The sequence below is a fragment of the Kogia breviceps genome, chromosome 12 (assembly GCF_026419965.1).
Source record: "Kogia breviceps isolate mKogBre1 chromosome 12, mKogBre1 haplotype 1, whole genome shotgun sequence".
In the NCBI taxonomy this organism is placed as follows: Eukaryota; Metazoa; Chordata; class Mammalia; order Artiodactyla; family Physeteridae; genus Kogia; species Kogia breviceps.
In genome coordinates, this window is record NC_081321.1 from 6,061,075 (window position 1) to 6,088,703 (window position 27,629).

Genomic DNA, 27,629 nt, shown 5'->3' on the forward strand with positions numbered 1-27,629 from the left:
GTGGTGCGACACGACACGGGATGTGGCAAAGGCCCTGCCACTGTCCCCCGAGCCTGTGTGCTGTGTGCAGTGACACAGACACGAACCATGAAGCTGAAGACCTGCCCTGTGGAGACACAATGGCCAGAGACTTGGGGACAGAATGGGGAGAGGGGCACCTTTGTTCCGTGCAGAGCCCTGGTGGGGAGGGGCCTGAATAAGGACCCATTTGAGACCATCTGAGGTTCCCAGCCTTAGGAGGGTGGTGACCCTTGTCTCGTCACAGGCAGGGACACAGGGGCGCAGAAAGGAGGCCCTGGGGCTCGCCAGGGACGGTCGCACTGCAAGGAGAGGCCTGAAGCCCCTCTGAGCGGCCTTCAAAGCACCATCTCCTCCCTTTGCTGTGGGCTAGGGGTGCTGCCAAGGACACTCCTTAGCTCTGCCCACAACCTGCTCTCCACGGCTGTGGTGGAAGCCGCCAGGTTTTCATGGAGCAGGGGTTTCCTGGAAAGTTCTGTGGGTGACATTCTTCCTCTCTACGAGGTGACACCCTCTGCCCTTTGGGCTTCTGAGAGGAGTCACTGAAGATTCACAGGCTCTGTGCAGGGACATCCCCTCGCTCCTGCACAAAGGGGACAGGGAGGGGACAGAGGCCACCTGTTCCTCCACCCACTGAGGAAGAGAAGAGCAGAAAACGAGAGCGGAAGGAAGAGGGGGCAGGGGGCTTGTGTAAACAGTGCTCCTTTGATTAATTCTCACCCCTGTCCCTGTGGGATCTCTCCTGGGGGCAGGGTCACTTTCCTGCTCCTGCCTCTCTGGCCCTGAGCCCCACTCCCCATCCAGCAAGAGAGCCTCCAGCCCTTTCCACGTCCTCTTAGGGTCCAGGGAGTGAGGTTAATCCATCTTGTTTCACCAAGTTTATCTGCAAACTGACATTCCAGGTTGGGGTCCTGGAGTGGAAAGGGCAGCAAGGAGGCAGGGAGCTCATGGGGGGGTGTGGGGAGGGGGAATCGTCTTAGGTCCTCGTTAAAAAGGAAGGGAGGGGAGCTCCCTGGTGGCCTAGTGGTTAGGATTCCGGGTTTTCCCCGCTGTGGCCTGGGTTCAAGCCCTGGTAGGGGAACCGAGATCCCGTGAGCCACGCGGTACAGCCAAAAAAAAAAAAAAAGGGAAGGGGTTGTATTAGTTGTTTACTGCCACGTAACAAATCACCCCCAAACTCAGTAATTTAAGACAGTAAAGATATTCTCTCACAAGTTCCGGAATCCGGAAGCAGCCTGGCTGAGTGAGTAGTTCTGGTGCGGGTCTCTTACGGGGGTTTCTGCTATGATTTGGGCCAGGGCTGTAGGCATCTGAAGGCTGGGCCAGGCTGGAGGATCTGGTGGTGAAAAGGTTCCGTCAGGCGGCCGCCGGCCAGGGGCCGCTGGTCTCTCCCCACATGGGCCTCTTCACAGGGCTGTTCATGACCTAGCAAGACGAAGGCTACCATGTCTTTACAACCTAATCTGGAGAGTGCCAGGCCATTCCTTCCGCTGTTTTCTGTTGGCCACAGAGCCCATGCTCGTACAGTGTCGGGGACAGCATGAGGGTGTGAGGTGAAGGGAGCAGGAATCGTGGGGGCCATGTGGCACCCCGCTATCATAGTGGGGAACTGTGCCCGAAGGAGACATAGGCCAAGAGGGGGAAGAGGCCTCTCTGAGGACCTCCACCCCCAGCCCTGCCAGGAACCTGACGGCCTCCTCCAGAACTTCTGGAGGCCAAACGAGGTCCAGAGCTTTGCCCAGTCCAGCATTTCAGGCAAGAGCCCATACCGTGCGCCTTCAGGCCTGTGGTCACCGTGGCCGGCGTGTCCCCCACCCCTGATCTGGTCTTCTCATCTCCACGGGGCAGGGCAGCCCCGCAAAGGGCCCTGCCTCACCTCCCCCAGCAGCCAGAGGTACTAGGCCTGGGCACCTGCGGTTACCCCTCCCCCAAAGGAGGTGAGCTTAGCTTTCCCTGCTCGGGCCCACCTCAAGGTGGGGTTCGCCCTTTGAAGGGAATGAGGTTCGTGTGGGGATGGGTTCTATCTGCTCCACTCTGTGGCTGACAGTTTCTCCAGGGCCTGCAGGTGCCAGCTGGCAGAGCCCAGGCTGGGCTCTGAAATTTGCCTTCTCATACTTCCCACGGGGCGGGAGGCCTTGGAACCGCCCTCTGAGAGTTGTAGAAAGTGGTCGTGGAACCGGTGGGGGGAATGTGGCCTGGGTGGAGGTGACTCAGCCCTGCAGAACTCTGCTTCCCAGAGAACAGCCTCTGTGTCCCCCTCCCCCCACCTCCCCAAGCCCCGCCTGCACCCCGCTCTGCCGAGGCTGTGGAGGGTGCCGCTGCAGCTGTTCTGGTGAGGAGGCCACCACAGGACTGCACCTGGGGCTTCCAACCTCCCTGCTCCACAGGCGGCCCCAGCCCTCCTCCCACCGCAGCCTGGGTGCTGGCTACCCTCTGCCTCCATCTCTTGCTCCCCCCTTGGTCTACCCCCGCACCTCCAGGCTGGAGACAAAATACACGCAGCAAAAATAGCTTTGTCTCAGGAACCAGGAGACTTCTGGAAACCCCCATGCTCCGTGCCTACCGTCATATAATGGGGCAGAGAGCTTAACTTCGGTTTCTTCTTCTGTAAAATGAGGCTAGTAAAACGTGCTGGAAAGGTCTGGCACGTGCTAATGTATGTGACAGTGCTTTGAAAATGGAAAATGTCTCTATAGATGTGAGGGATCGTGGTGATGCCGAGCTTCAGAAGCCCCAGATGAGGTCACTGGCCTCCTACCCGCTCCACCGCTGTGGGAGGAGACTTCCCGCCGCCTCATCCTGGCCTTCCCTTTTTTAAAAAATTGAAGTATAGTTGATTTACGATATTATATTAGTCTCAGGTGTACAGCATAGTGATTCAATATTTTTATAGATTATACTCCATTTAAAGTTATTACAAAATGATGGTTATATTTCCCTGTGCTGTACAATGGGTTCTTGCTGCTTATTTATTTTATACATAGTAGTTCGTATCTTGACCACCTACCCCTATCGTGCCCTTCCCCCTTCATCCTGGCCTTTCTTTTTTTTTGAATTTATTTTATTTATTTATTTTTGGCTGCGTTGGGTCTTCGTTGCTGCGCACCGGCTTTCTCTAATTGCTGCGAGCTGGGGTTACTCTTTGTTGCGGTGCACGGGCTTCTCTTGTTGTGGAACACGGGCTCTAGGCACACGGCTTCAGTAGTTGTGGCACATGGGCTCAGTAGTTGTGTCTCTTGGGCTCTAGAGCGCAGGCTCAGTAGTTGTGGCACACATGTGGGATCTTCACGGACCAGGGCTCGAACCCGTGTCCCCTGCATTGGCAGGCGGATGCTTAATCACTGCGCCACCAGGGAAGTCCTCCTGGCCTTTCTTTTTTTTTTTTTTGCGGTACGCGGGCCTCTCACCGCTGTGGCCTCTCCCGTTGCAGAGCACAGGCTCCGGACGCGCAGGCTCAGCGGCCACGGCTCACGGGCCCAGCCGCTCCGCGGCACGCGGGATCCTCCCGGACTGGGGCACGAACCCGCGTCCCCTGCATCGGCAGGCGGACTCAACCACTGCGCCACCAGGGAAGCCCCTCCTGGCCTTTCTTAATGCAGAGGAGAGGCAGTAGGGTGAGGGGACCATCCAGGGATTAGGGGCCAAGCATGTAAGTCCAAATCCTAGTGCCATCAGGTATAGTTACTAGCTTTGTGACTGTTAGCGACTCTCTTCAACTTTTCGAGCCTCAGTTTCCTCATCTGTGCATGGTCTGGAAAATAATACTTATGCCCGATCATTGCTGTAAGGATTAAATAAAATACACAACCATATAAAGCACACAGCAGTTCTAAATGTTCAATATAAACTTGCTGTCTCTTCCCCTTTTCTTTTCCTGCTTGAAAACCCCAGAGGGAGGCATTGTTTCCTGGGAACCCACCTTCACAGGCAGTCACAGGCCACAGACCCAAGAGCTGGGTAGCATCACACCGTCCATCTGGTACATCAGTTGCAAACTGGTGAGCCCTGAGCTAGATCCAGCCCTTGGAATGCTTTGTGTGATTTATTCAGTGTTAGAACAAAACACAAAATTAGTTGCCAACATTAAAATTAGGAGATATTACATAAATGTCTGGTTTTCCACCTTCTCTTGAAATTTTGGCAGAGCTGGCGACTCTGGGTTCACGTTCCGGTACTACCTCTACTGTCAGCTCAGCTGGAGCTGTGTGGTTAGTAGCTGCCCTCATTAGCTGAGGCAGGGCCTCTGTTTACCTCAGTCCTCACCCCTCCCTATTGTTTACTACCAGCTTTTCTCAGTTATAATGCCTAGCAGGCTCCTATAGGCATTTAAGTCTGTGAGCCTTTCTGTAGCCCCTCTGCATTCATTCATTCAGAAAGTATTCAACAGCCAGGGGCTGGGGGGAGGGGGGAACAGAGAGTTTGCTTTTAAGAGGGACAGAGTTTCAGTGGGGGAAGATGAAAAAGTTCTGGAGATGGATGGTGGTGAAGGTTGTACAGTAACATGAACGTACTTAATGGCATAGAACTAAACACTTAAAAATGGTTAAAATGGTAAATTTTATGGGATGCATCTATTACCACCATCTACTTAAAATCAATCAATATCAATACAACTTAATATTTAAAAAAGTATTCGACAAGTATTAAGAGTCTACCAGGCGCCAGGCTCTCTGCTGGGTGCTAAGTAAGACAGACGTGGTCACCACTGTAGCCCGAGAGACAGACACTAAACAATAATTTCATAATTGTTTCACTTGGATAAGGGCTTCCAAGGGAGAAGCCGCGCGGGGTACTGGGAGGTCTTACCATAAGGGAACCTTCATTCAGCTGGGGCGCCTGAGCAGCCTTCTCAGACGATGAGGAAGGGTCACGCGGAGGACGATACAAAGAGCTAATCCTGCCACTGGGGTAGGTGTGCCGTTCCGCACCCCACAACCCTCACCTCTGGACCACCCACCTCCAGGCTTCTTTCAGGGGAGAAATCAACTTCAGTCTCATTCCAGCCTCTGTTATGTTGAATTTTCTTTCACTGAGGGCAGAGCCCAGTGGTTACTGATCCGTGCTTCCCGTGGAAGCCTTTCTCAACCTCCCAGTTGCAATGAGGTTCCCTATGATGAGCTGTCCCAACATTCTGTGCTTCTCCCTTTGTAGCACTTATCCAGTTGTGATGGAATTATTAAATGTTTCGAGTCCCTGTCACCACGTCTAGCTTACTCAACATCACACCCCCAGGCCTCAGCAGAGTGCCTTGGGCTGGTAAACACTGCCCATTTGTTGAATATACGAATGAATGGAGAGAACTGGGCCAGGTCAGGGGTTATAATCTTAAATGCCTACAGGAGCCCGCTCAGTCATGTAAATGAGAAAAGCAGGCAGGCGGTACACAGGAAGGATGTTTGCATTCCTGCCTGAAGGAGGACACACCCTCTCCCTTGAAGGACACGCCTTAGAGGTTGCACCTAACACTTGCTCTTATTTCCATTAACCAAAACCGAGTCATTTAGCGATACCCAGCTGCAAGGGAGGCTGGGAAATATAACTTAAATCTGGGCAACAATGAGCTCAGCTAAAAATCGAGGGTTCTATTCCTAAAGAAGAAGGAGAAGACAGATTTGGGGGACAACTTAAAGGTCTGTGCAGAGAGAGAGCTAAGATCTGAAGAGTGGATACAAGTTTTCCAGTCTGGTGATTCTCAACGTGTGGCCCATGGGGGTCCCTGAGAGCCTTTTGGGAAGGGGGCGTGGCCAGGTCAAACCATTTTCATAAAAATAATAGGACATTATTTGCCTTTGTCACTATGTTGACATTACAGCGATGTTGCAGAATCTGGGTGAGACTTGCTGCCTTAGCACAAATCAAGGTCATGGTGTCAAACCATGCTACGCGTCAGTCATTGCGCTCTCCGCCGCCAAGCACTTGCAGTAAAAAAGGAAGAAAAAATTAATGCCAGTTTCACTTTAGAATGCACTTGATGAAGCAGTAAATAAATATTAATCGTATTAACTCTCAACCCTTGGGTACACTGTGTTATGAAATGAGAAGTAACAGAAAGTGCCTTGGCTGCAAATAAAGCACAATGGTTGTATCAATGGAAACACTTGTATTAGTAGCTGGAGTTGCAAGCTGAACTAGCCACTTTCGTTCACAGTAAGGGAATGCCGCGATGACGCGTGCATATTGGAAGGACCACTCGGGCTGCCGTGCAGAGGATGGCCCGGAGGAAGGTAGAATGGAGAGGCCAGGAAGCCAGTGAGGAGGCAGGAGCTGTGGTCCAGACGAAGGATGATCATGGCACCGTGGGTTGGAGTGGTGGTGGTAGAGTGACTTGGACGGACTTCAGAGCTGCTTAGAAGGTAACGTCCAGGGGAATTGGTAAATCAATCCATGGGAGGGGGTGGGTGAGGAAGGAGTCAGAGATTGCACCCAGTTCCTCGGGCCTGAGCAGCTTGCTGGATGGTGGGGCCCTCACCGAGTGGGAAACTTGAACAAGAAGTAGGTTTGGAGGGTAGTAGTTTTCAGGGGATGAGTTTGCTTCGGGATGCATTGAGTTTGCTATGTCTGATGAGCATCCAAGCGGAGAAACCCGACGGGTAGACGGATACCCCCATTTGGTGCTCATGAGAGATCTGGGCCAGAGAGACACATTTGAGGGTTGGCAGGAGACGAAGGCCCAGAGGAAAGGAGCCCGGTCCACGGTCACTCTGGGTGTCTGAAATGCCTCAGCCCAGGCCCTTTCTGCTACACGGGCCCAACGATAATGCCCCTGTGGAGGGAGCCCCAGAAGCTCCCCCTGAACAGATGTCCTCAGGGCCCCGGAGCCAGGGGCCGTGTGGGGCTGACCACAGCGGCTCTCTATCGCAGGCCCTCTACCTCCCCGCCTCCCGCGTCTGCTTTCCCTGAAGCCCAGGCCAGATTGTAGTATGGCTGACACAATCTTTTTCTTGAAAAGCACAGTGACCCTTTTTCTCGCTGCTCAATGAGAAGCGCAGTGACACTCTGGGCTCTGGCCGGGTTCTGCTGTGGTTTTTCCCTTGACTCGGCCATTTTCAGTTTGACAACTTCCCCGAGAGGCAGGGGGTGGGGACCCCAGCCCCAGGTGGTGACGCTGGGGGCTGGCCCAGGTCTGGGGCGTGGAGGAGCCTCACTGCCAGGCTTCCTGTCTCTCCGCTTCAGCACATCTCTGCAGAAGTAACAGGCGCCCTCCCCACTGGGCTCCCGCTCCCCAAACTCACATAGACACACCTGTGTAAGAAGCAGAGGGGAAGAGAGATCCAGGCTCAGAGGTAAGAGGGACAGACAGGGCTTCGTTCCTTCCCAAGGGTCGGGGAAGGGGAGGGGAACGTGGCAGAAGATGTGTTGGATTTCCAGGTTTCTGCCCGCAGCTCTGACCACCTTCTCTTGCATTTCTTGAGCACTGCTCTCCCCTTGGGAATGGGAGCTTGCAGAGGCCAGGGATAAGGCCACCCTTCTCTCCGCAGTCCCATGGCGCACAGCTCAGTTCCCGGAGCGGAAGGGTGACGACTCGGAAAGGGTGACTCTGAGAGCAGAGAAGGAATGGGTGCTCAAGGGCCCCGGGCTGAGCGAGGCCACTAGTCGTGGGCAGTGGAGGAGGTGAAGACAGGGAGAGGGGGAAAAAAGACAAGAGGGAAGGAGGGATGGGAAAGACATAAAAATAATCCACAAATATTAAGGAGGGAGGAGGCCTAGAAAAAAGAAAGGAAAAGAGAAAACAAAATAAAAGCAAGGAAAAGAGAAAGAGAAGTAGAATCTGGTCTAGAGACCACTCTCCCCTAAAATTAATTTTCCTAATGACCCGATCACCAAAAACTCACACCAGAACTCATACTTGCAGCATTTCATAAGCTGTGTGATTCATGGAGCCTCCATCAACTCCCTGTTTATGTGTTGCTACACTTTTGTTTACTTATTGTGCATTTTTAGGAGTTTTGAACAATATGTCTAAAGGCACTTGCACTTTAATTAGCTTTAAAATGATTAATGAAGCAGCAGAAAGGTAAAATTCCCAGAAAGGGTTGAAACTGAGCTCTTCGGTATGACACGCTGTAAAAGTGACAGATACGTATTTTTAGGCCACGACATCATTAGAAAAATTGGTTCTAAGGAATTGGTTTTAGGTGTCTCAGCTGCTCTGGAAAAGGAGGCTAGTGGGGGGTCAGAAAAGGATTTGCAGACCCTCCCCGGGCTTGGTGGGCGTGCGTGTGTGTGTGTGTGTGTGTGTGTGTGTGTGTGTGTGTAACGCAGGAGGTGATACCCCTCAAGGGGGATGCCCTGAGGACCCCAGCATTCCGCTTCCACGCCCTGGGTTCTTTCCTCTTTCCTGAGGCCTCCCTGGCCTCCAGCCCTGTTCCCTGGGTGTCCTCTGTCCTCCCTTCCCGGCTGGATTCTGGGCGAGGGGCCTCCCTCCCCATGGCCAGATCCCTCAAAATAGAAAGGCCCCATGCTCGCTAATTCAAAGATTTCCCTCTGGGTGGGATAGCTCTACCTGAAAGTCCTGCTCTTGTGGCGTGACTTTTTCGGGGTGCGAGGCTGACGGTAGAACCTGACCGGGGAGGTCACCACACCTCATGTTCTGACAAACAATTTCTTGCGCTGTGTCGGCTCTGGGCTCGAACAAAATGGCCGCCCTCCTCACCTCAGATGAAAGGGTTCCCAGAGGACCAGGTCAGAGAGAAGCCCGGGCTGTTTCCCTCGTTCAGCGTGGGGCCCCTTAGGTAGAAGAGGCCCCCCTGGGATAAAATCTCCCCTGACCGACCAGTTTGGGGCAGAAGCCCCTCAGCCCTTGGGCCCTGACCCTGGCCACGGTGGTGGTGTCCGCCACGCAGGTCGGGGAGCAAGGGCCCGGCGCGCCCTAGACCCTGCGTGAGTGCTGGTTGCATGCACTACCTCTGAGGAGGGTGGGTGTCGGGCAGGAGCAGGCGGGGGCCTGGGTTTGTGGGCTCCGAGGCTGAGGACTGTTCTGCACCTTTCGGGGGATTGTGGTGGGACGGGGGCTCCGCTCTCCCCACGTGGGCGGCAGAGGCAAAGGAGAGGATGGCGGAGGTTGCAGCCAGGGAACCACAAGGGTCCCTTAGAGGGACCACGTCTCTAGGAAGTGAGTTCCTGTGAAGCCGGGGAGCAGCAGCCGGGCGCGTGGAGGCCGCATCCCGCGGCGGGGCTCGAGGGGGCTGGTGGGGGCCCCGGGGAGGAGATGAAAGTGCCTGTGGGACCACAGACTGTCGCTGCGGTGGGGATGCGTCCCCCCCCCCCCACAAGCCTCGCTCCTCAGCCCAGCCCGGGGCGGGGGGAGGCTCGGGGCGCCAAGGCCCGGGGCGCCAAGGGTGTTGCGATGCCTTTTGCCACTTTGGCCTCTCCTCGCCCCTCTTTGGGTGTCCTGCTCCGGGCGTGGGTCTGGCCTCTCGGAATTTCCTTCGCTTTCCCTCTGCCTCTACCTTGTTTGTACGACCCTGGGCTTTGTGTGTGATCCTGCGCTGTGCGAAGTGCAGCTGCTGCTTTAATGAGCTGCTCTGGGTCTCTCCCTGCCGCCCTCTTTCCTACCCATCCTCCCGTCATCCTCCCTTGGGGCTTCTGTGTGTTTCTCTGAATCTGTCCTTTCCCTTTTCTTTTCTTTCTTTTTTTTTTTTTTAAATTTATTAATATAATGAATTGATTTATTTTGGCTGCACTGGATCTTCGTTGTGGCACGCGCGTGAGGGATCTAGTTCCCTGACCAGGGGTCGAACCCGGGCCCCCTGCATTGGGAGCACGGAGTCTTACCCACTGGACCGCCAGGGAAGTCCCTGTCCTTTTCCCTTTGTGCAGCCTGCAGCCGTCCCCCTGGCATCCGCCCCTGGGCTCCAGGCTGTGTTCTGCAGGCTCCCTTCACATGGAGGCTTGGGAAGCCTGCCTCGCTGCCAGAGGTCTGGATGCCGGTTTCCAGGTCAGAAGGGCCTAGAGAGTAGTGGTAGCTGGAGAGAGGAGGGATGCCAAAGGAGGAGAGGCGAGGGGCTCTCCAGGTGAGCCCAGGAGAGCCAGACTCGCCTCCTGGTGTCTGAGGCACAGAGGAAGGGGGACACGGATGCAGGGAGTTGGAGGTGGAGGCATCGGTGTGGGGAAGCATAGGTGCAGGAATGCCCGGATGTGAGCGGAGAAACGGTGCAGGGAGAGGAGCCAGGCCCCCGGGGACCAGCGGGCCCTTCCAGCCACTCTCGGGGGCTGTGGTGTACAGGATGCTACTGTACCGGGGCAGAGCATCTCTGGGGAGGCTGAGGATGTGGAAATCAAAGGCAGCAGCGGAGGCCCCAGGCAGCAAAGCAAATGGCAGCTGGAAACCCAGAACCTCCCCCATCAAGCTGAGCCCTGCGGTGGTTTGGGGCAGCTGCAGGGAGCTGGTGGCAGAGCGGCCCTTGCGCAGACCCCAGCATCACCGAGTGGGGAAGAGAGAATGACCGCCACCTGGGGAGAGGCAAGAATGTCCCCAGCCTTGCTCAGGCATCTAGGCTGACTTTGGACCCCAGGGGAGGGCTATCCCACATGCAGACTCCTTCACCCTCCGCTCACCAAGGACACGGTGAGTCTAGCAGTGGGACCCGCTCTCAGCTGTCAGCGTGTGCCCTGCGCTAGGCTTCCACCCCGGCCTTCCCCTCTGTGCCCCGCGGCCTAGGCCAACTTGCAAAACAACTTCACCCGTGACTAGCCTTCTTCTTGCTTTCCCGGAAACCTTCTTCCTGACCTCTCCTCTTCCTGTTTCCCTGGTTTAAAAGAGTTCTATCAAGTTCCCACCATGAGTTAGGCCCCGGATAAGTCCTCTTTCAGGGAGATGGGGCAACAGGAGGGGGCTTTCTCCCCACCCCCCCAACCTTATGAGGAGGACCAAGCCCTCAGCATCCATCTGAGTGCTACCTCCTTATCATGGATCAGTGCCCAACGGGAAACAGAACGCATCTCAGATGGTTCAAGAGCATCTGCAGAGAGAGCTGTGGGCTGGGGCCCAGCCGGCGTGTTGAGGCACACCGGACACCAGTAGGAAGAGGCAGAGTCCCGAAGGGGAAAAGGCCAACCTGGTGTTTCTAGAACCCAGTGAGGGTTTGAACTGTGATTAGGGAGCCAGGAGCATAGTCGCCAGGGGAGGGAGCGGGGAGATAGGGAATACAGCCATTGCCAGAAAATATGCCCAGAGCCGGGAGAGAGTAGGGATAAAATACCCCAGCCTCTCTCCCCGGCCCTCCCATCTCTCGCGGGTGCTTCCCAGCGGCCAACCCCAGCCAGGAGGTGGAGCGCGAGGGAGCCGGGGTGACACGCTGTGCAGGGCGTGTAGCAGACAGCCTCCTTGTGGGAAGCAGGGCAGAGAGGGTGGAGCCTGCCTGGGGGGAGGCGCTCAAGAATAGGCAGCGTGGATGCGGATGACTGGGCTTCATCCAGGCCAGGCTTGGCTGGGTACAGACCCTTCCATGACCCATTTTAGTAACAGAATTAACATGTTGAGTACAGAAAAAAGTAATCAACGGTTTCCCCTCTTCTGTTCAATTCAGTTTGGTTCAAGTTACCCAAACACACCCCGAGACCCTTCTCTGTGCTCCAGCTGGTGCTGGTGGAAGCACCGCTGGCTGGACCATCACCTCCAAGCCAGAGGAGATCAAGGTGGTGGAGGAGAGGTGGGAACCCAAGTCACTGCACCCGAAGGTAGAAGGTGGGACGTGCCCGAGGGGGTGGTGTCAAGTTCAGAGTGGGAGGCTGTGGAAGTTCAGAGGGGGCAGATCACTGCAAAGGTGGTCTCGGCGGGGAGAGAAAGACCAGGCAGGGGGGAGAGAAAAGTAGGTCTGGATGCACAAATTCTGGGCCAGGTGCAAGCCGACACTGCCCCCAAGGCCGTCTCTGCTCTGAGGCCCGCCTTACAGCCTGGGCCTGGAGTTCAAAGACACTTTTCTTTAAATTGCAGTACAGTTGATTTACAATGTTGTGTTTGCTTCTGCTGTACAGCAAAGTGATTCAGATACATGTATATATATATGTTCTTTTTCATATTCTTTTCCATTATGGTTAATTACAGGATATTGAATATAGTTCCCTGTGTTACACAATAGGACCTTGTTGTTTATCCATTCTGTATATAATAGTTTGCATATGCTAATCGCAAACTCTCAATCCAACCCTCCTCCACCCCTGCTCGAAGACACTCGAGCCTGCCCCTGCCTGCCTTCGAGGCACTGTCTGGTGGCCTTCCTTTAGTCTCTATTTCCTCCGTGTCATCTATCTGGTCCCGTCCCGTCACCACATCAAGCCTCCTAAAGCTCTACAAAGACCACTCACATCTCTGCTCAAAAAAACAGCAGCGACTCCCAGTGGCCTGCAGAGCCGAGCCCTAACTCTCTCGAGCCTGCCTCTGAAGATTCAAGGTCAGGTTCCACGCTGCTTCCCATGTCACCCCCCACTACTTCCCTCCCCAGTCCCCTGACCTTGCACATGGCAGGGGGATGCCCCTCCCCTTTCCTTTCCAGCTAGCGCAGGGTTTTCAGACTTGAGTGTCCATTGGTCGCCCAGAGGTCTGTGAAAACACAGACTGCTGGACACACCCCCCAGCCTCAGATTCAGCAGGTCTGGGGTGGACCCGAGACTTTGCCTTTCTCACATGTTCTCAGGTATCAGCCGCTGCCCATGACCTGTGACCACACGCTGAGAATCACTGCTCCAACCCAGTGCCGCCCATCCCTTGAGGCCTGTTCAGAGCCTTTCTGCAACCCCCTCATCCGCAGCCTTGACTGTCTCCCAAGCCCACAGAAACTCTGAAACATCATCTTTCTCCCTGTCCCGCTCAGAGGCCTCACAGGGTCGGTCAGACGGCGAGCAGGGAATCGCCCTCTGCTCTTCCTCTGACTGCATCGCTCACACGGAATGAGGCCCCAAGTCCTGGCAGTTTTATTTTATTTTTAAAATATTTATGTATTTGGGCTGTGCCTGGTCTTCGTTGCGGCATGCGGGATCTTTAGCTGCGGCATGCAGACTTCTTAGTTGTGGCATGCATGTGGGATCTAGTTCCCAGACCAGGGATCAAACCTGGGCCCCCTGCACTGGGAGCGTGGAGTCTTACCCACTGGACCACGAGGGAAGTCCCAGTCCTGGGAGTTTTGATTCAGAACCCCTCCCTCAAGTCCGTCTCTCTGAGTTCAGGCCTCATCTTCTCTCACCAGGATTCTTGAAATCCTGCCTCCGGAGCTTGACCTCCTCCAGCTCATTGTTTGCTGGGCAGCTGAAGGCATCTATCTTGTAAATCTACTCCTGTCCTTCTCTAAGTAAAGCTCCCTAACGCCCAGGGTCCCAGGGTCGAGTCCCAGCCTCCCAGTATGGCACTCAAGGACCTTCATGACCTGGCTTGGCTCCCTGGTCCTAGTTCCAATTTACCACCTTCTCCCAGAATCCGTTTCTGGTCCCACCTGGCAGAGAACCCACCCCTGGCCTGGGCGCAGCATGCGTGGTGCGTCCAGTGGGTGTCTTGTTTAGAGATCTGCATGTCCAGGTCCTGGCCAGGCTGCCCAGGTCCTGAAGGGGTCCCAGGCCAGGTGAATGCCTGCTGACTGCTGACTGCTGACTGGTGTCTCCCCCAGGCCCTGCCTTTTCTTCGGGGGAAGGCCCAGGTCCCTGCCTGCCTCAGCAAAGCCACAATGGACCCCGGAACCTCTCTTCGGCTCCTGTTCCTGGTGCTGCATCTGGGTGAGTGCTCAGACTTGGAGTCTGGGTGCAGGGGGCCTGGGAGGAAGGGCTGATTGGGAAATGCAATGGGTGGGGGATAAGGCAGAGGCAGGGCAGCCACACCCTCGAGGCCTGACCCCCTGTTCTTCCACCTAGCGGTGCTCCCGCCTGGCACTCAGGGGACAGAAGTGGTGCTGGGTAAGGCAGGAGACCTCGCCGAGCTGCCCTGCAAAGCTTCCCAGAATAAGAACCTGCCCTTCAGCTGGAAAAATTCTTACCAGGCCAAGATTCTGGGGCGTCTTGGCTCCTTCTGGCACAAAGGTAGGCTGGCCCCACTCCCCGTTCAGAGAGGAAAGCCCCAGGGATTGAACACCCCTGGTGTCAGAGCCCAGCTCCTAGTAAACTCTGGGATCCTGGAGGTTCCAGCTGAGAGTCTCAGGGACTCTCCAAGTCCAGAGCCTCCCTCAGCCAGCTGCTGGTGGTCTATTATAATTTCATCATTTTAATGGATATTGGAAAAATAACTATCATATAAAACCCATGATTTCAGGAATATTGTTGCTACAGATCCATGACCATACTTTGTTTACTTCCATTAAAAGCAATAGAATGATTTATTTCTAGCTTTTAAAGTGGCAAGAATGAAGATTTCAATACTCCTTAGGAACGTTATTTTGCAGTAAGGGAGATAATTTTCTCACATAAATTTTACCCTCATGCTTCTCTTTAAATAACTCTTCTGTTTTCTGTGTATGGCCTCTAATATTCAGCACATTTGAATGAGAGTGTCATATAAGTCAAAAGTAGGGAAAAAAATGAGTCAAAATGCCACCAGTGGCACCTCTAGCAGCATGAGGGGCGGAGCCTCGGGTGCTCCAGGATCGTGAAGAGTTGCAGCAGGGATAGGGGAGGATGGGGGCGACGGCTGCTTCTTCTAGACGCTAAGGAATGCACCTGGACCTGGATCCAAAGCAGGCACTCCATATCAAGCGGACCTGGAGGACAACGCCTGGCTGGAGGACCAAGCGGAGCAGAGAAGGCCAGCCACCCTGTGCCTTTGGATTCAAGAATTTAACCCATTTACATGTAAGCTGTGTGGCTGACAGGGTCTTAGTGCTCTGGCCGGGTGTCAGGCCTGTGCCTCTGAGGTGGGAGAGCCGAGTTCAGGACTTTGGACCACCAGAGACCCATGTAATATCAACTAGCAAGAGCTCTCCCAGAGGTCTCCGTCTCATCTCTGTCTCAACGCTAAGACCCAACTCCACTCAACGAGCAGCAAGCTCCAGTGCTGGACACCCCATGCCAAACAACTAGCAAGACAGGAACACAACCTCATGCATTAGCAGAGAGGCTGCCTAAAATCATAATAAGTTCACAGACACTCCAAAACACACCATTGGACGTGGACCTGCACACTAGAAAGACAAGATCCAGCCTCATCCACCAGAACACAGGCACCAGTCCCCTCCACCAGGAAGCCTACACAACCCACTGAACCAACCTTAGCCACTGGGGGCAGACATCAAAAACAATGGGAACTACAAACCTGCAGCCTGTGAAAAGGAGACCCCAAACACAGTAAGTTAAGCAAAATGAGAAGACAGAGAAATACACAGCAGATGAAGGAGCAAAGTAAAAACCCACCAGACCAAACAAATGAAGAGGAAATAGGCAGTCTACCTGAAAAAGAATTCAGAGTAATGATAGTAAAGATGATCCAAAATCTTGGAAATAGAATGGAGAAAATACAAGAAACGTTTAACAAGGACCTAGAAGAACTAAAGAGCAAACAAACAATGATGAACAACACAGTAAATGAAATGAACAATTCTGTAGAAGGGATCAATCACAGAATAACTGAGGCAGAAGAACGGATAAGTGACCTGGAAGATAAAATAGTGGAAATAACTACCACAGAGCAGAATAAAGAAGAAAGAATGAAAAGAATTGAGGACAGTGTCAGAGACCTCTGGGACAACATTAAACGCACCAACATTTGAATTATAGGGGTCCCAGAAGAGGAAGAGAAAAAGAAAGGGACTGAGGAAATATTTGAAGAGATTATAGTGGAAAACTTCCCTAATACGGGAAAAGAAATAGTCAGTCAAGTCCAGGAAGCACAGAGAGTCCCATACAGGATAAATCCAAGGAGAAACACACCACAAATTAAAACCACAATGAGATATCACTACACACCTATCAGAATGGCCAAAATAAAAAATAGTGACAACACCAAGTGCTAGTGAGGATGCAAAGACACTGGTTTACTTTTACATTGTTGGTGGGAGTATAAAACGGTACAGCTGCTCTGGAAAACAGTTTGGCAATTTCTTTAAAAAACTAAACATGCAACAACCCAGCAATTGTACTCGGAGACATTTACCCCGGATAAATAAAGATTTATGATGACACGGAAATCTGTATAAAATTGTTGACAGCAGCCTTATTAGTAATAGCCAACAACTAGAAACAACCCAGATGTCCTTTAATGGGTAAATGGTTATATCCATGCTATGTACTATTTTTCAGCAGTAAAAAGAATGAACTATAGATTCAGACCACAACCTAGATGGATTTCCAGAGAATTATGCTGTGTTAAAAAAAAAAAAAGCCAATCCCAAAAGGTAACATACTGTATAATTTCATTCATATAACATTCTTAAAATGACAAATTATAGAAATGGAGAACAGATTAGTAATTGCCAGGAGTGGGGGGAGGGGTCTGGGAGGGAAGGGGGTTTGGCTGGAACAGGGAAAAGGGTAACATCTTTATGCTGCTGGAAATGTTCTGCATCTTGATTTGTATCAATGCCAATATCTTGGCTGTGATACCGTGCCATAGTCTTGCAAGCTGTTACCTTTGGGGTGACCTGGGTCAAGGGTACTCCAGATCTCTCTGCACTATTTCTTACAATTGCATAGGAATCTACGGTTTTCTCAGAATAAAAAGTTTAATTTAAAAAATCAGGGACTTCCCTGGTGGTGCGGTGGTTAAGAATCCACCTGCCAATGCAGGGGACATGAGTTAGATCCCTGGTCTGGGAAGATCCCACATGCCGCGGAGCAACTCAGCCCAGCTACTAAGCCTGTGCTCTAGAGCTTGCAAGCCACAACTACTGAAGCCTGCGCGCCTAGAGCCCGTGCTCCACAACAAGAGAAGCCACCGCAGTGAGAAGCCCGCGCACCACAACGAAGAGTAGCCCCTGCTCTCTGCAACTAGAGAAAGCCTGTGCGCAGCAACGAAGACCCAGCGCCGCCAAAAATAAAATAAATAAATCTTTTAAAAAAGAAAGAAAAGAAAGTAAGCTATATATGTATCAATAATATACTCCCTTTTCTTTTTCTCTTTTTTTTTTGCGGCACGCGGGCCTCTCACCACCGTGGCCTCTCCCATTGCGGAGCACAGGCTCCGGACGCGCAGGATCAGCGGCCACGGCTCACGGGCCCAGCCGCTCCGCGGCACGTGGGATCCTCCCGGACCGGGGCACGAACCCGCGTCCCCTACATCGGCAGGCGGACTCTCAACCACTGCGCCACCAAGGAAGCCCTATACTCCCATTTTAATTTAAAAATTCAATGTGCGTGAATATATGTCTGCATGAGCAAAGAAAAAATCGTGGAGGAATCCACACCAAGTTGTAGTATTAAGAGGGTGGGCAAAGGAGAAGTGTTGAGTCTGTATAATTTTTGTAGTTCAAATAAGTAACGGAAAAAGTAAAGATGATCTTAACACAACTTAAAAAATGTATATTATGAATATTTCCATTTCATTAAAAATTATTTATAAATATCATTTTTGGTGCCAACCTAATAGTCCATCAAGTTTATATGCTCTAGTATACAGCCATTATCCTTTGATCTGATCTTGTACCCTATTAACAACACTGTAATTATTGTTTTTGTACCTACATTTTGGCTTGCATTAAAAAAAATTTTTATTGGGATATAGTTGCTTCACAATATTGTGTTAGTTTCTACTGTACAGCAAAGTGAATCAGCTATACGTGTACATATATCCCCTCTGTTTAGGAATTCCTTCTCGTTTAGGTCACCACAGCTTGCATTTTTTAATTATCATTTTAAGGATAAAGTTCTAGAAATGAAACTAAGGGTATGAGCTTTTAAAATTAGTTGGTATATACTGCAAGATCACTTCCAGAAAGGTTCTAGCCATTTACAGTAAGTCTAGATAATAATGTCACTGTGTGCCTATCTCACCAGCACCCTTGCGGACACTGAATAGTAATATTTAAAACTTTTTTTTCTTGGCTAATTTGATAGTTGAAAAATATATCATTGTTGGTTTAATTTGCTTTTCTATGATCGCCTGTGAGATTGAAACATATGTGCTCCCTTCTAAACATTCTTACCTCTTTTGTGTCCACGTTTCTGTTCTGTTCCCATGATTAGAATTTCCTTCAGAACAGCTCCCCTTCCCGGCTTCCTGAGCTCTGGCCACGGCGGTATCACTCTACTGACTCCCCCAGTTTCTGAACCGTAGAGGCAATTTTTTTTTTTCCCCTGACTTCAGTCCCTGATTTCCCATCAGTCACTGCTTATGGCCATTCCTTCCCGTGGAAGTGTTTTTCTGTTTCATCTTCTTTGTTCTCATGGGAACGCCACCCTCATTAGCCAAGGCCACATACCCCTCCCCTGGATTACAGTGGAAGCTTCCTGGCAATTCTCTCTGCTACCAGTCTCTCCTACTTCGATTCTCTTCCTCCTGCAGCACTACCGGCTCCCAAAGCAATGCTTTGCGTGTCACTCTCTAGTCCATTAGGCTAAGCCTGGAAGCCTCTGCCTGACATTCTTCCCCTCGGCATCGCTTGCTGCAGCTCCCCAGCTAGAAATCTCACCCCCAGGTGTTTTCCTCACTGCTTTGAGGCGGTTGCCTGTGCAGCTTTCCTGGAGCTTTTCCCCTCTTCCTAGATGTCCTTGCTGCAACCCTTTCCTCTAGGTCACCGCCTGTACTTCTTTTAAGGCTTGGTTCAGTACTGGTCTCCTCCATGAACTGATCCCAGCCACACTGATAATCTTTGACCTTTCACAAAGTAGAATCACTTTTACAAGGTACGGAACAGTCTGTACGAGGGGGTCATGATGAGGCTCCGAAGCAAGGAGGAAAAGCTATTTTAGGGAAAGGGTGTTACATTTCATTTGGAACCAATTGAGTTTTGGGTGATGGCAGGACATCCAGGTAAAGTCATCCCTTGGGCCGCTGGAAATGTGGGCCCAGGATGTAGGCAAGAGGCTGGGGCTTGGGGTCATCTGCAGAGCCGACAGGGGATGCAGTGGAATTGAGAATGTCTACGGAAACGGGGAAGAGGATCCAGGAGAGAGTCCGGGGTAGCACCTCAATGTAGATAGCAGAATAGGAGTCCAAGATGAAGAAATGGAAAGGGTCCTCAGATGTGGAGGAGAGAATCGAAAGACGTGACACGGGGGCAGAACCAGAGGAGGCTACCCCTTCAAGAAGTTTGGTAGATTGTAAAAGGGATGTAGTAGGATTTCAGAAAAATTGGGGAGCTAACCAGCACACGGATCCAGGGGAGAGAGCGGGGAGGGTAGGGACTCCTGCAGGACAAATGAAAGGGGAGGTGGGCAGAGCTGGAGGAAAATCTGGGGTGGGTGTGAGCCCAGGGCTACAGGTCATCTGGAAAGGCCTCCTGGAGAGGGTGGAAGCGAGCAGCGAGAAGGGGCTGTGAGGTCTGGAAGAGGCAAGAAGGGAGAATGACAGCCGACTTGACAGTAAGTCTCCCGCACCAAGGCCAGAATGGGGAGAGGGTCAGGGGGTTGAGGGTGGGAGCTTGATCTCAGCCGCCTTCTCCCCGTCCCTCCAACTATGCGTTCTAAGAAAAAGCCCGTGTGTTCACTATGCACATTTAGCTTCTAAAGCCCTTCATTGTAAGGAAGTTCTGGAGCTGCTGCTGCACCCAGAAAATGGTTAGCTACAGAGCAGAGCTCCGTCTGGGCACTGGTTGTTAGTTCTGATGGGGAGACCGGAGGAGGCCGCATGTCCGTGCTTGCAGTACTTTCCAGAGACAGTATTTCACAGCATACCCAACAGCCTGAATCTTAATCCTGGCTCCACCACTTACTGGTGTCCAAATTCAAAAGGTAGAAAAGGGCATAAAGTGAAAAGCCCTCCCACACCTGTCTCACGGGGATGCACTTCCTCTCCCTAGGGACTACCTAGGCCACCATTTCCTTATGTTCACCTCTAGAAATATCCGTTCATATACAAGGCAGGATAGATAGAGAGACAGATACATAGATGGATAGATAGATAGATGGATAGAGATAGAGAGATGTTAAATAACTTTCCCCCTCCTTTTCAAGCAATGGTAGCCTGCTTAATATCTTGCTTTATTCAGTTAATGATGTTTCTTAGATATTATTCCATCTCAGAATAGAAAGAGTATTCTCATTCTCCTCTTACAGCATTCCACTGAATGGGTGAACTCTAATTTATTTAACCTCGCCTTTCTTGGTGAACATTTAGTTCTGTATGTGAATTTGTAATTCTGGTAGATATTACAAATTACCTTCCAGGGGAAGGGATAAATTGGGAGATTAAGACTGACATATACACACTACTATATATAAAATAACTAACTAATAAGGACCTCCTGTACAGCACAGGGAGCTCTACTCAATACTCTGTAATGACCTATATGGAATAAGAATTACAAAAAGAGTGGATGTATGTATATGTAGAACTGATTCACTTTGCTGTACTGCAGAAACTAACACGACATTTTATTTTATTTATTTATTTTATTTATTTATTTTTTTTTTTTTTGCGGAACGCGGGCCTCTCACTGTTGTGGCCTCTCCCGTTGCGGAGCACAGGCTCCGGACGCGCAGGCTCAGCGGCCACGGCTCACGGGCCCAGCCGCTCCGCGGCACGTGGGATCTTCCCGGACCGGGGCACGAACCCGCGTCCCCTGCATCGGCAGGCAGACTCCCAACCGCTGCGCCACCAGGGAAGCCCCTAACACGACATTTTAAATCAACTATACTCCAATAAAAAATTTTAAAATGAAAATGAAAACAAAACAAATCACCTTCCACAGAAATTGTACTGGTTTATGTTTCTGCGGATAATGTGTAAGCAAGAGTTTGGGCAACTACTTAATTTCTCTGAGCCTCAGTTTCTTTATTTGCAAGATAAGCAAAACAGTACCTATTTCTCAGAACTGTTGTGAAGATTACTTGAGATGATGCATGTAAAGTGTTTGGCGTGTAGGAGTTGGTGCTAAGTGAGGATAAGAGTTTATATTTGGGGTTAGTGAGATGTCGTCCTGGCCTGGTACAAGAATGTGTTGGGACCTCCTCGCCAGTCTGCGGTTCTCGGATTAGGGCCGGAGGCAGATTCTGCTGGAAATGAGCAACTCAGATCAGCAGAGTTGTGGGCACCGCCCTCGCCAGGGGGTGCCGTGCCTCCAGGGTACCCCAACCTCCTCAATAAGCTGGCGCTCTACTCCCAGGTTCCTCCAACCTGAACTCTCGAGTCGAATCAAAAACAAACCTGTGGGACCAAGGATCCTTTCCCCTGGTCATCAAGGATCTTGAAGTGACTGACTCGGGGACTTACATCTGCGAAGTGGAGGACAAGAGGATGGAGGTGGAATTGAAGGTGTTCAGATGTGAGTGGGACAGCCTGGGATGAGGACACCTCCAGCCAATCTCCCTTCCTCCTTGACTCCCATCCCTGTACCCAAACCAGGGCCTGAGCTGGTGGCATTTCAACAGTCCAGAGGCTGATCCCACAGGCCGCTGCGTCTCCTCAACCCCTCCTCAGGCCTTGGGTCAGGCAGGGGGAGTCAAAGAGACCTAGGGGTGGGGGTGAGGGTGATGGAAAGGCAGGAGACAGAGGGAGGACTGAGAGAGACAAGAGGGGAGGACTAGGAGAGACAAGGAGGGAGGATTGAGAGAGACAAGGAGGGAGGACTGAGAGAGACAAGGAGGGAGGACTGGGAGAGACAAGGAGGGAGGATTGAGAGAGACAAGGAGAGGGGGAGGGGAGAGGGAAAGGCTGCCTTGGGCTGGGGACGGGCCGAAGGGAGATGTTGGGATGGGGGTAACGGAGAGAGGCCCTTGGTCTCCTGGCTTCTTCCCTTCTCCTTGGAGATGGTGCGTGTGTGACACAACTGGCCTGCTCCCCCCACAGTGACTGCGAGCTCGGACACCCGCTTGCTGCTGGGACAGAGCCTGACCCTGACCTTGGAAGGCCCCTCTGGCAGTAACCCTTCAGTGCAATGGCAAGGTCCAGGGAATAAAAGGAAGAATGAGGCCAGGAGTCTGTCCCTGCCCCAGGTGGGGCTGCAGGACAGTGGCACGTGGACATGTACCGTCTCCCAGGGCCGGCAGACGCTGGTGTTCAGCAAGCGCGTCCTGGTGCTGGGTAAGAGGCGCTCCCCTCCTCTGCAGGCCCCCTGCCCGACAGACACTCCGTCTTCCCCCGCTGCTGCCCCACTTCTGGGTCTGGTGTGGGCTGGAAGGAGGCCAGCGCCAGGGCCCCCTGGAGCAGAAGCCTGGCCTGGGGGACATACTGGGCCCTCTCTTCCTCAAGATGCTGAGTTACAGCCACGCCTCAGGGTAGTGGACATGGGGGAAGGAAGGGACGGGGGTGGGGGTGTGAGGACGTGAGGGACCCCAGAGACCCAGGAGGAAGCCCCAAGCGAGGGCTGTCAAGGGCGTCTATGTTCTCCGTTGCCTCAGCTCCCCCCTCCCACCAAGTTGGCAAAGCCACTAATTCAGGGACACTCACAGCAGCAAGCCAGCCCTGATGAAATTTGACGTTGAAAATTTGATGCCTCCTGAGCTAGGCATCGGGAGGGAAAAAAACAGCCCAGGAGGCAGGCAGTACCCCAGATCCTGTCCTCCAGGTGCTTATGGGACACACGGTAGGGTAGTGTGGTGGTGAAGCGCATGGACTCTGGTTGAAATCCTGGCCCTGACTTAACCGTGTGGCCTTGGGCAAGTTACTGAACCTCTCCGTGCCTTGGTTTCTGCATCTGTAAAACAGGGACGGTCTAGCCTACCTTGTCGTGCCATGGGCAGAAGTAACGTACTGAATGCACTCACAACAGCGCCTGGCACGTATCTGCTCTTATCTCGCGAAGGGTGATAACTTATGTACCCAAGTGGTGCAGGCCAAATGGCCTCTGTGCTCCAGGATCCTGAGGAGGTTGTGGCTAGGCTGTTCTAGGAGGGCTTCTAGGGGGAGGCGGTGCTGCCGTGGGAACCTCCCTGGGGTGCAGAGCTGAGAGAGGAGAGGAGAGGTAGATGGGAGTTTAGGCGCCCGAACGGCAGCCTAGGTGTGTGGACTCCTCGGGCCTCCTGCCGTCTCCCCCCACTACGTGCCCGCCTGCCGCGTGGCTGCGTGCGGACCGGGCTCTCTCGTCCCCTCCAGCCTTCCAGGAGGTCTCCAGGACGGCCTATGCAAAGGACGGGGAGCACATGAACTTTTCCTTCCCACTCACATTCGATGATGAAAATCTGAGCGGGGAGCTGAGGTGGCTGCAGGCAAAGGGGCATTCCTCCCCCGAGTCCTGGATTACCTTCACCTTGAAGGACAGGATGGTGACTGTGCAAAAGGCTCGCAAGGACCTCAAGCTCCACATGAGTAACAGGCTCCCGCTCCACCTCACTTTGCCCCAGGCTTTGCCTCAGTACGCAGGTTCTGGAAACCTGACCCTGAATCTCACCAAGGGGAAGTTGTCTCAGGAAGTGAACCTCGTGGTGATGAGAGGTGAGTAGCTAGGCTGAGAAGGTGAGGGCGGGACGGGGGAGGAGGGACCCGGCCCTGGGACCCTCCAAGGCAGGACAGGCCCCCAAAGGGATGCCTAGGCCCTGGCTGCCCGACGGAGCCAATCAAGGGCTGGTTTTGAACTGAGGTTGCAATCCTCTGTCCTTTGCTGACGTCCAAGAGCCGGCCTAGGGTGGCCTCCGCTAGGATTCCCAAGGGGCCTCCCTGAGAGCCAGGCCCTTGTTCTCCCTCTGCCTGACCCTCCGGGGGTCGGCTTTCTCCTAAGGAGGATAACTGTATGAGAGCGTTGGTGACAATGTCAGGCGTCACGTTGAGTTCTCCCCATCCTCATCTCCTTAATCGTCATAACAGCTTCGCAAATAATAATGGCTAATATTTGACGCTTTGTACCTGCCAGGCCCCATTCAAGCGCTCTACATGTATTTCTCCATCTAATTTTTGTCTGGGGCTCAGGTGGGTAAGTAGCTTGTTCAGGGACTCACAGATGGTAAGCAGTGGGGCTGGGGTTCAAATCTAAGACTGCTGGACCTCAAAAACCCTGTTCCCTCCATTATAACTGCATGGAAATGTGCTCTGAGAGGCTAAAAGAGGGATGCCAACGTAAAGTCTCATTTTCATTGTCCTACGAATCCCCTTCGAGCATGGAGGTGCCGGGAACCCAGAGGTCCAGGCTCCCAGTCTCAGGCTCTTGTCCCTCTGCAGTGACTAAGTCCCCAAACAGTTTGACCTGTGAGGTGCTGGGACCCACCTCGCCCAGCCTGACACTGAGCTTGAAGTTGGAGAACCAGAGTCTGAGGGTCTCAGATCAGCGGAAGCTGGTGACGGTGCTGGACCCTGAAGCAGGGATGTGGCAGTGTCTACTGAGCGACAAGGGCAAAGTCCTGCTGGAATCCAAGGTCAAGAGTGAGTGAGAGTCCAGGTTCCGTGGCCTAACCCCGAGCCCCTACCCTCCTCCACTGCGGGACCCTCCCAAGGCTGGTGGAGACCACCCAGCCTCCCAGTTGCTCTGAGATGGGTGGGTTATAGGTGTGGTGCCTGGACACAGGGGTGATGAGGGGAGGTGGGGTGTGGTCCTGGGCTCTTGTAGTCCTACAAGTTCCCATCTCCCTAAGGTCTACAGCCCAGAAATGGGGCCCACCTTACCAAGGGCCCCCCTCCCTGGCTCAAACCCAGACAGACAGACAGACAGACACACACACGTACACACATTCACGCGCCCGGCACGTGGCGTGGACCGCCGCGTCTATCTCCCCAGGGTACAGTGCAGGACCTAAACCTTAAAACTCCTTCCCCAGCCTTTCCCTTCCAGCCCTGGGGGCCGCTGAGGGCCCCGTGCAGCCTGGCCCGCTCTCCCAGCCCAAGGAGCAGACACAGGCGAGGCAGGGCAACGGGGCCCTCCCTCCTCGGGTCCCCCGAGCCTGACTGCAGCGGGCAGGGCGCTGAGCACTGCTCTCTCTCTTGCAGTTTTGCCCCCAGTGCTGGCCCACGCCTGGCCGAAGCTGCTGGCTGGGGGGCTGGGGGGAATCACCAGCCTGCTGCTTCTCATTGGATTTTGCATCTTGTCAGTTAAATGCTGGCACCGCAGGGTGAGTGAACCTCGCCAGACCCCCTTGTCCCCCCACAGGGCACTGGCGCGCCTGAGGCCCGTAAGGCAGTGACCTGGCAGCTGGGCCCAGACCCCACGAGGAGGGAGGGGCGGGAAGGCGCAGAGTTAATTCTGGGACAGATGGCCTCAGCCACAGCTACTGCCTCTCCCCTCCCACGCCCCCCTCGAAGGGGCAGCTCCCTTTCAGAGGCCTGGGACCCTCACAACTTCTCTCTTTCTCCCTGGACAGCGCCAGGCAGAGCGGACGTCTCAGATCAAGAGACTCCTCAGTGACAAGAAGACCTGCCAGTGCTCGAAGTAACTAGGGGGCGGAGGGGGGAGGGGGGAGAAGGGAGGGGGGAGGGGAGGGGAGGAGAGACGCGGGCAGGGACGGCCCAGGAGGTAGGTAGCTGGCGGGAGCAGAGGACGGTGAGGTGAGGGGCAGGGGGCCTGCGATGTGTCCGGAGGCCATCACTGAGCTGGAAGAGAAAAGCAGGGTCTGGGAGCCAGGGAGGGCCTGGAAAGCAAGGAGCTGGGAAGGAACAGGCGTGCGCCTCTTGTCCTTCGTCCCTCCAGCCAACTCCAGAAGACGCGTAATCTCGCCTGAGGCCCCAGCCAGGAGGAGCTTCCCACCTGCAGCCTCCCCAGCTGGCTCCCCCTGCATTTCCTGTTGGTCTCCTGGGCCTGCGGACCACATGAATGTAGCCGGCATAGCGCCTCTGTCCGCCTCCTGCCCTCCCCGTCCAGTGGGCCTTGGGTCCGCCCTTCCAGAGGCTCACTCACACCCCCTCTTCCTCATTTCCTTTTCACTCAAACCCTGGCCCTTCTCTGATGATTTCTTCTCGACCCTCTCCCTCACTGCCCACTTGCATCTCAGGGGAGCACGTGGGACCAGCCCTGCCTGGCCTGGAGGGTGAGGCTGGGTGTCTAAAGCACGGAGCACAGGGCTGTCACTGTACGGGAGAGGACCCTGGGACCAGAGAAGGCAGGGACTAGCCCAAGATCACACAGCCAGTCAAGGACGGATCCAGATCCAAAGGCTCCTGACTGCCAGTCTGTGCTGCTCCATTCTGCCTGCGTCTTACCCTGTGTTAGCAGAACCACAGACTTACATCCTGACCTGAGCACAGACCAGCACCCCGGGCACACTCGCGCGCAGATACAGTTCCTTACCCCCCAAGCAGCGTGGCGCTGTCTACAAATCAGTTTCACATCCTTTGTCTATTTGAACCTCATGAAAATCCTACAAGACTGGTAGTGACAGGACCAAGATGATCATCTCCAGTTTATAGACCAGAAATGGAATGCAGAGAGGTCAGACGATCGCCTAGGTTCACACGGCTAGTACGTGGACTAGCCCAGGTCTCTTGACCTCTAGGTCCACTGCTATCTCTTGAACACAGGGACAAATACCACGCAGATCTCTGCAGCTGGCTGGTCATAGATGCCCGGTATGTACCTTGGATTCCCTTCACCGCAGGGAGGTTGCCTCAGAGAGTTCAGGGCCTCCCTGCCTAGGATACCCTCCTTCATCACCTGCTGGCAGCAGAATCCTGTTACCAGAGGACAAAACCTGCAGTTCTCCTAATCAGGGCACAGGCTGCGAGCACAGGCCCTGTGGGAGAGTGTGCAGTGACCCGCCACTCACCCTATCAGAACCTTCTAGAAGGTGAGCTTTGCCAGAGGGACAGGGTGGGGAGCTGGCCAGAGAGTGAACCCTCTGAGGGTACCTCTGGGCCTCAGAGATAGCCCCTGGGCCTCAGTCTCCCTCCCCCATACCCCCCTTCATCCCTCCCCCAAATGATTCAGGAGCCAAGAAAATTGGGTTTCCAAGTTTTCTTCTTCCTCCTCTTCGTGATCCATTTCTCTCAGGATCCCCAGCCTCCTCTGCCTCTCTCTCCTCCCCTCTCTTTCTCACCACCTCCCGCAGTCTCTACCGTTTCCCCCTTTTCCTTTCCTTGCAGCTTGCCTCTTCCAGGAAGACCACCGGTTTGTCTCCAGGGCTCCCCACGGCTTGCTTTGTATTCCGGCCCACTCCCCACCCCTGCCTCCCTGAGATGACAGAAAAACTCAAGAGACTGACTTTAAGGCAGATGCTCTTCTTCATTTGTGTGTGTGTGTGTGTGTGTGTGTGTGTGTGTGTGTGTGTGTGTGTGAGAGAGAGAGAGAGAGAGAGAGAGAGAGAGAGAGAGAGAGAGAGAGAGAGACCGCTGGCTCTCTTCTGGGACCTGCAATCTTCTGATCTGTGGGGTCAGACCCAGAGGAGAGGTTGCCCGGCTTGCCCCAGGCAGGGGACGAAGTTTCCCTGGGGAGGGAAAAATCCTCTGGAGGCCGATTACCCACCTCCCCACCCCAGAGGGCCCTGAGTGTGCGGGTGTGCGATACACTGAAGGAAGGGCAGAGACTACAGGGGCTGTGTGTGCCCTGCCCGTGAAAAACTGTGATGTGTGCCGGAGAATTGTGCATGTCGCTCACACAAGTGTGCATCTGTGCTCCAGGAGGGGGAAGTGGTGCGCATTGGTGGGGTGCTTTCGTTCAGCCTGTGCACCCCGCATCCCGCCAGCAGCC

General features: G+C 53.5%; 1 protein-coding gene across 4 annotated transcripts; it reads left to right on the plus strand.

The window, feature by feature from the left end:
* The first annotated feature begins 1,206 nt into the window (after nt 1-1,206).
* On the plus strand, nt 1,207-27,152 carry CD4 (CD4 molecule). 4 transcript variants are annotated; one of them, XM_067008665.1, is made up of 11 exons: nt 1,221-1,261; nt 6,167-6,371; nt 13,617-13,722; nt 13,858-14,022; nt 21,192-21,350; nt 21,875-22,108; nt 23,120-23,458; nt 24,179-24,379; nt 24,941-25,062; nt 25,312-25,379; nt 25,638-27,148. In XM_067008665.1, exons 3-11 carry the CDS (start codon nt 13,674-13,676, stop codon nt 25,666-25,668), a joined length of 1,368 nt encoding a protein of 455 aa, XP_066864766.1. In that variant the 5' UTR covers nt 1,221-1,261; nt 6,167-6,371; nt 13,617-13,673; the 3' UTR covers nt 25,669-27,148. The 4 variants fall into 4 exon arrangements, with proteins under 4 accessions (XP_066864764.1, XP_066864766.1, XP_058938553.1 ...); XM_067008664.1 differs by lacking the exons at nt 1,221-1,261; nt 6,167-6,371 and adding exons at nt 7,179-7,301; nt 11,547-11,697 and having other exon boundaries at nt 25,638-27,152; XM_067008663.1 differs by lacking the exon at nt 6,167-6,371 and having other exon boundaries at nt 1,207-1,261; nt 25,638-27,152.
* Nucleotides 27,153-27,629: the final 477 nt, after the last annotated feature.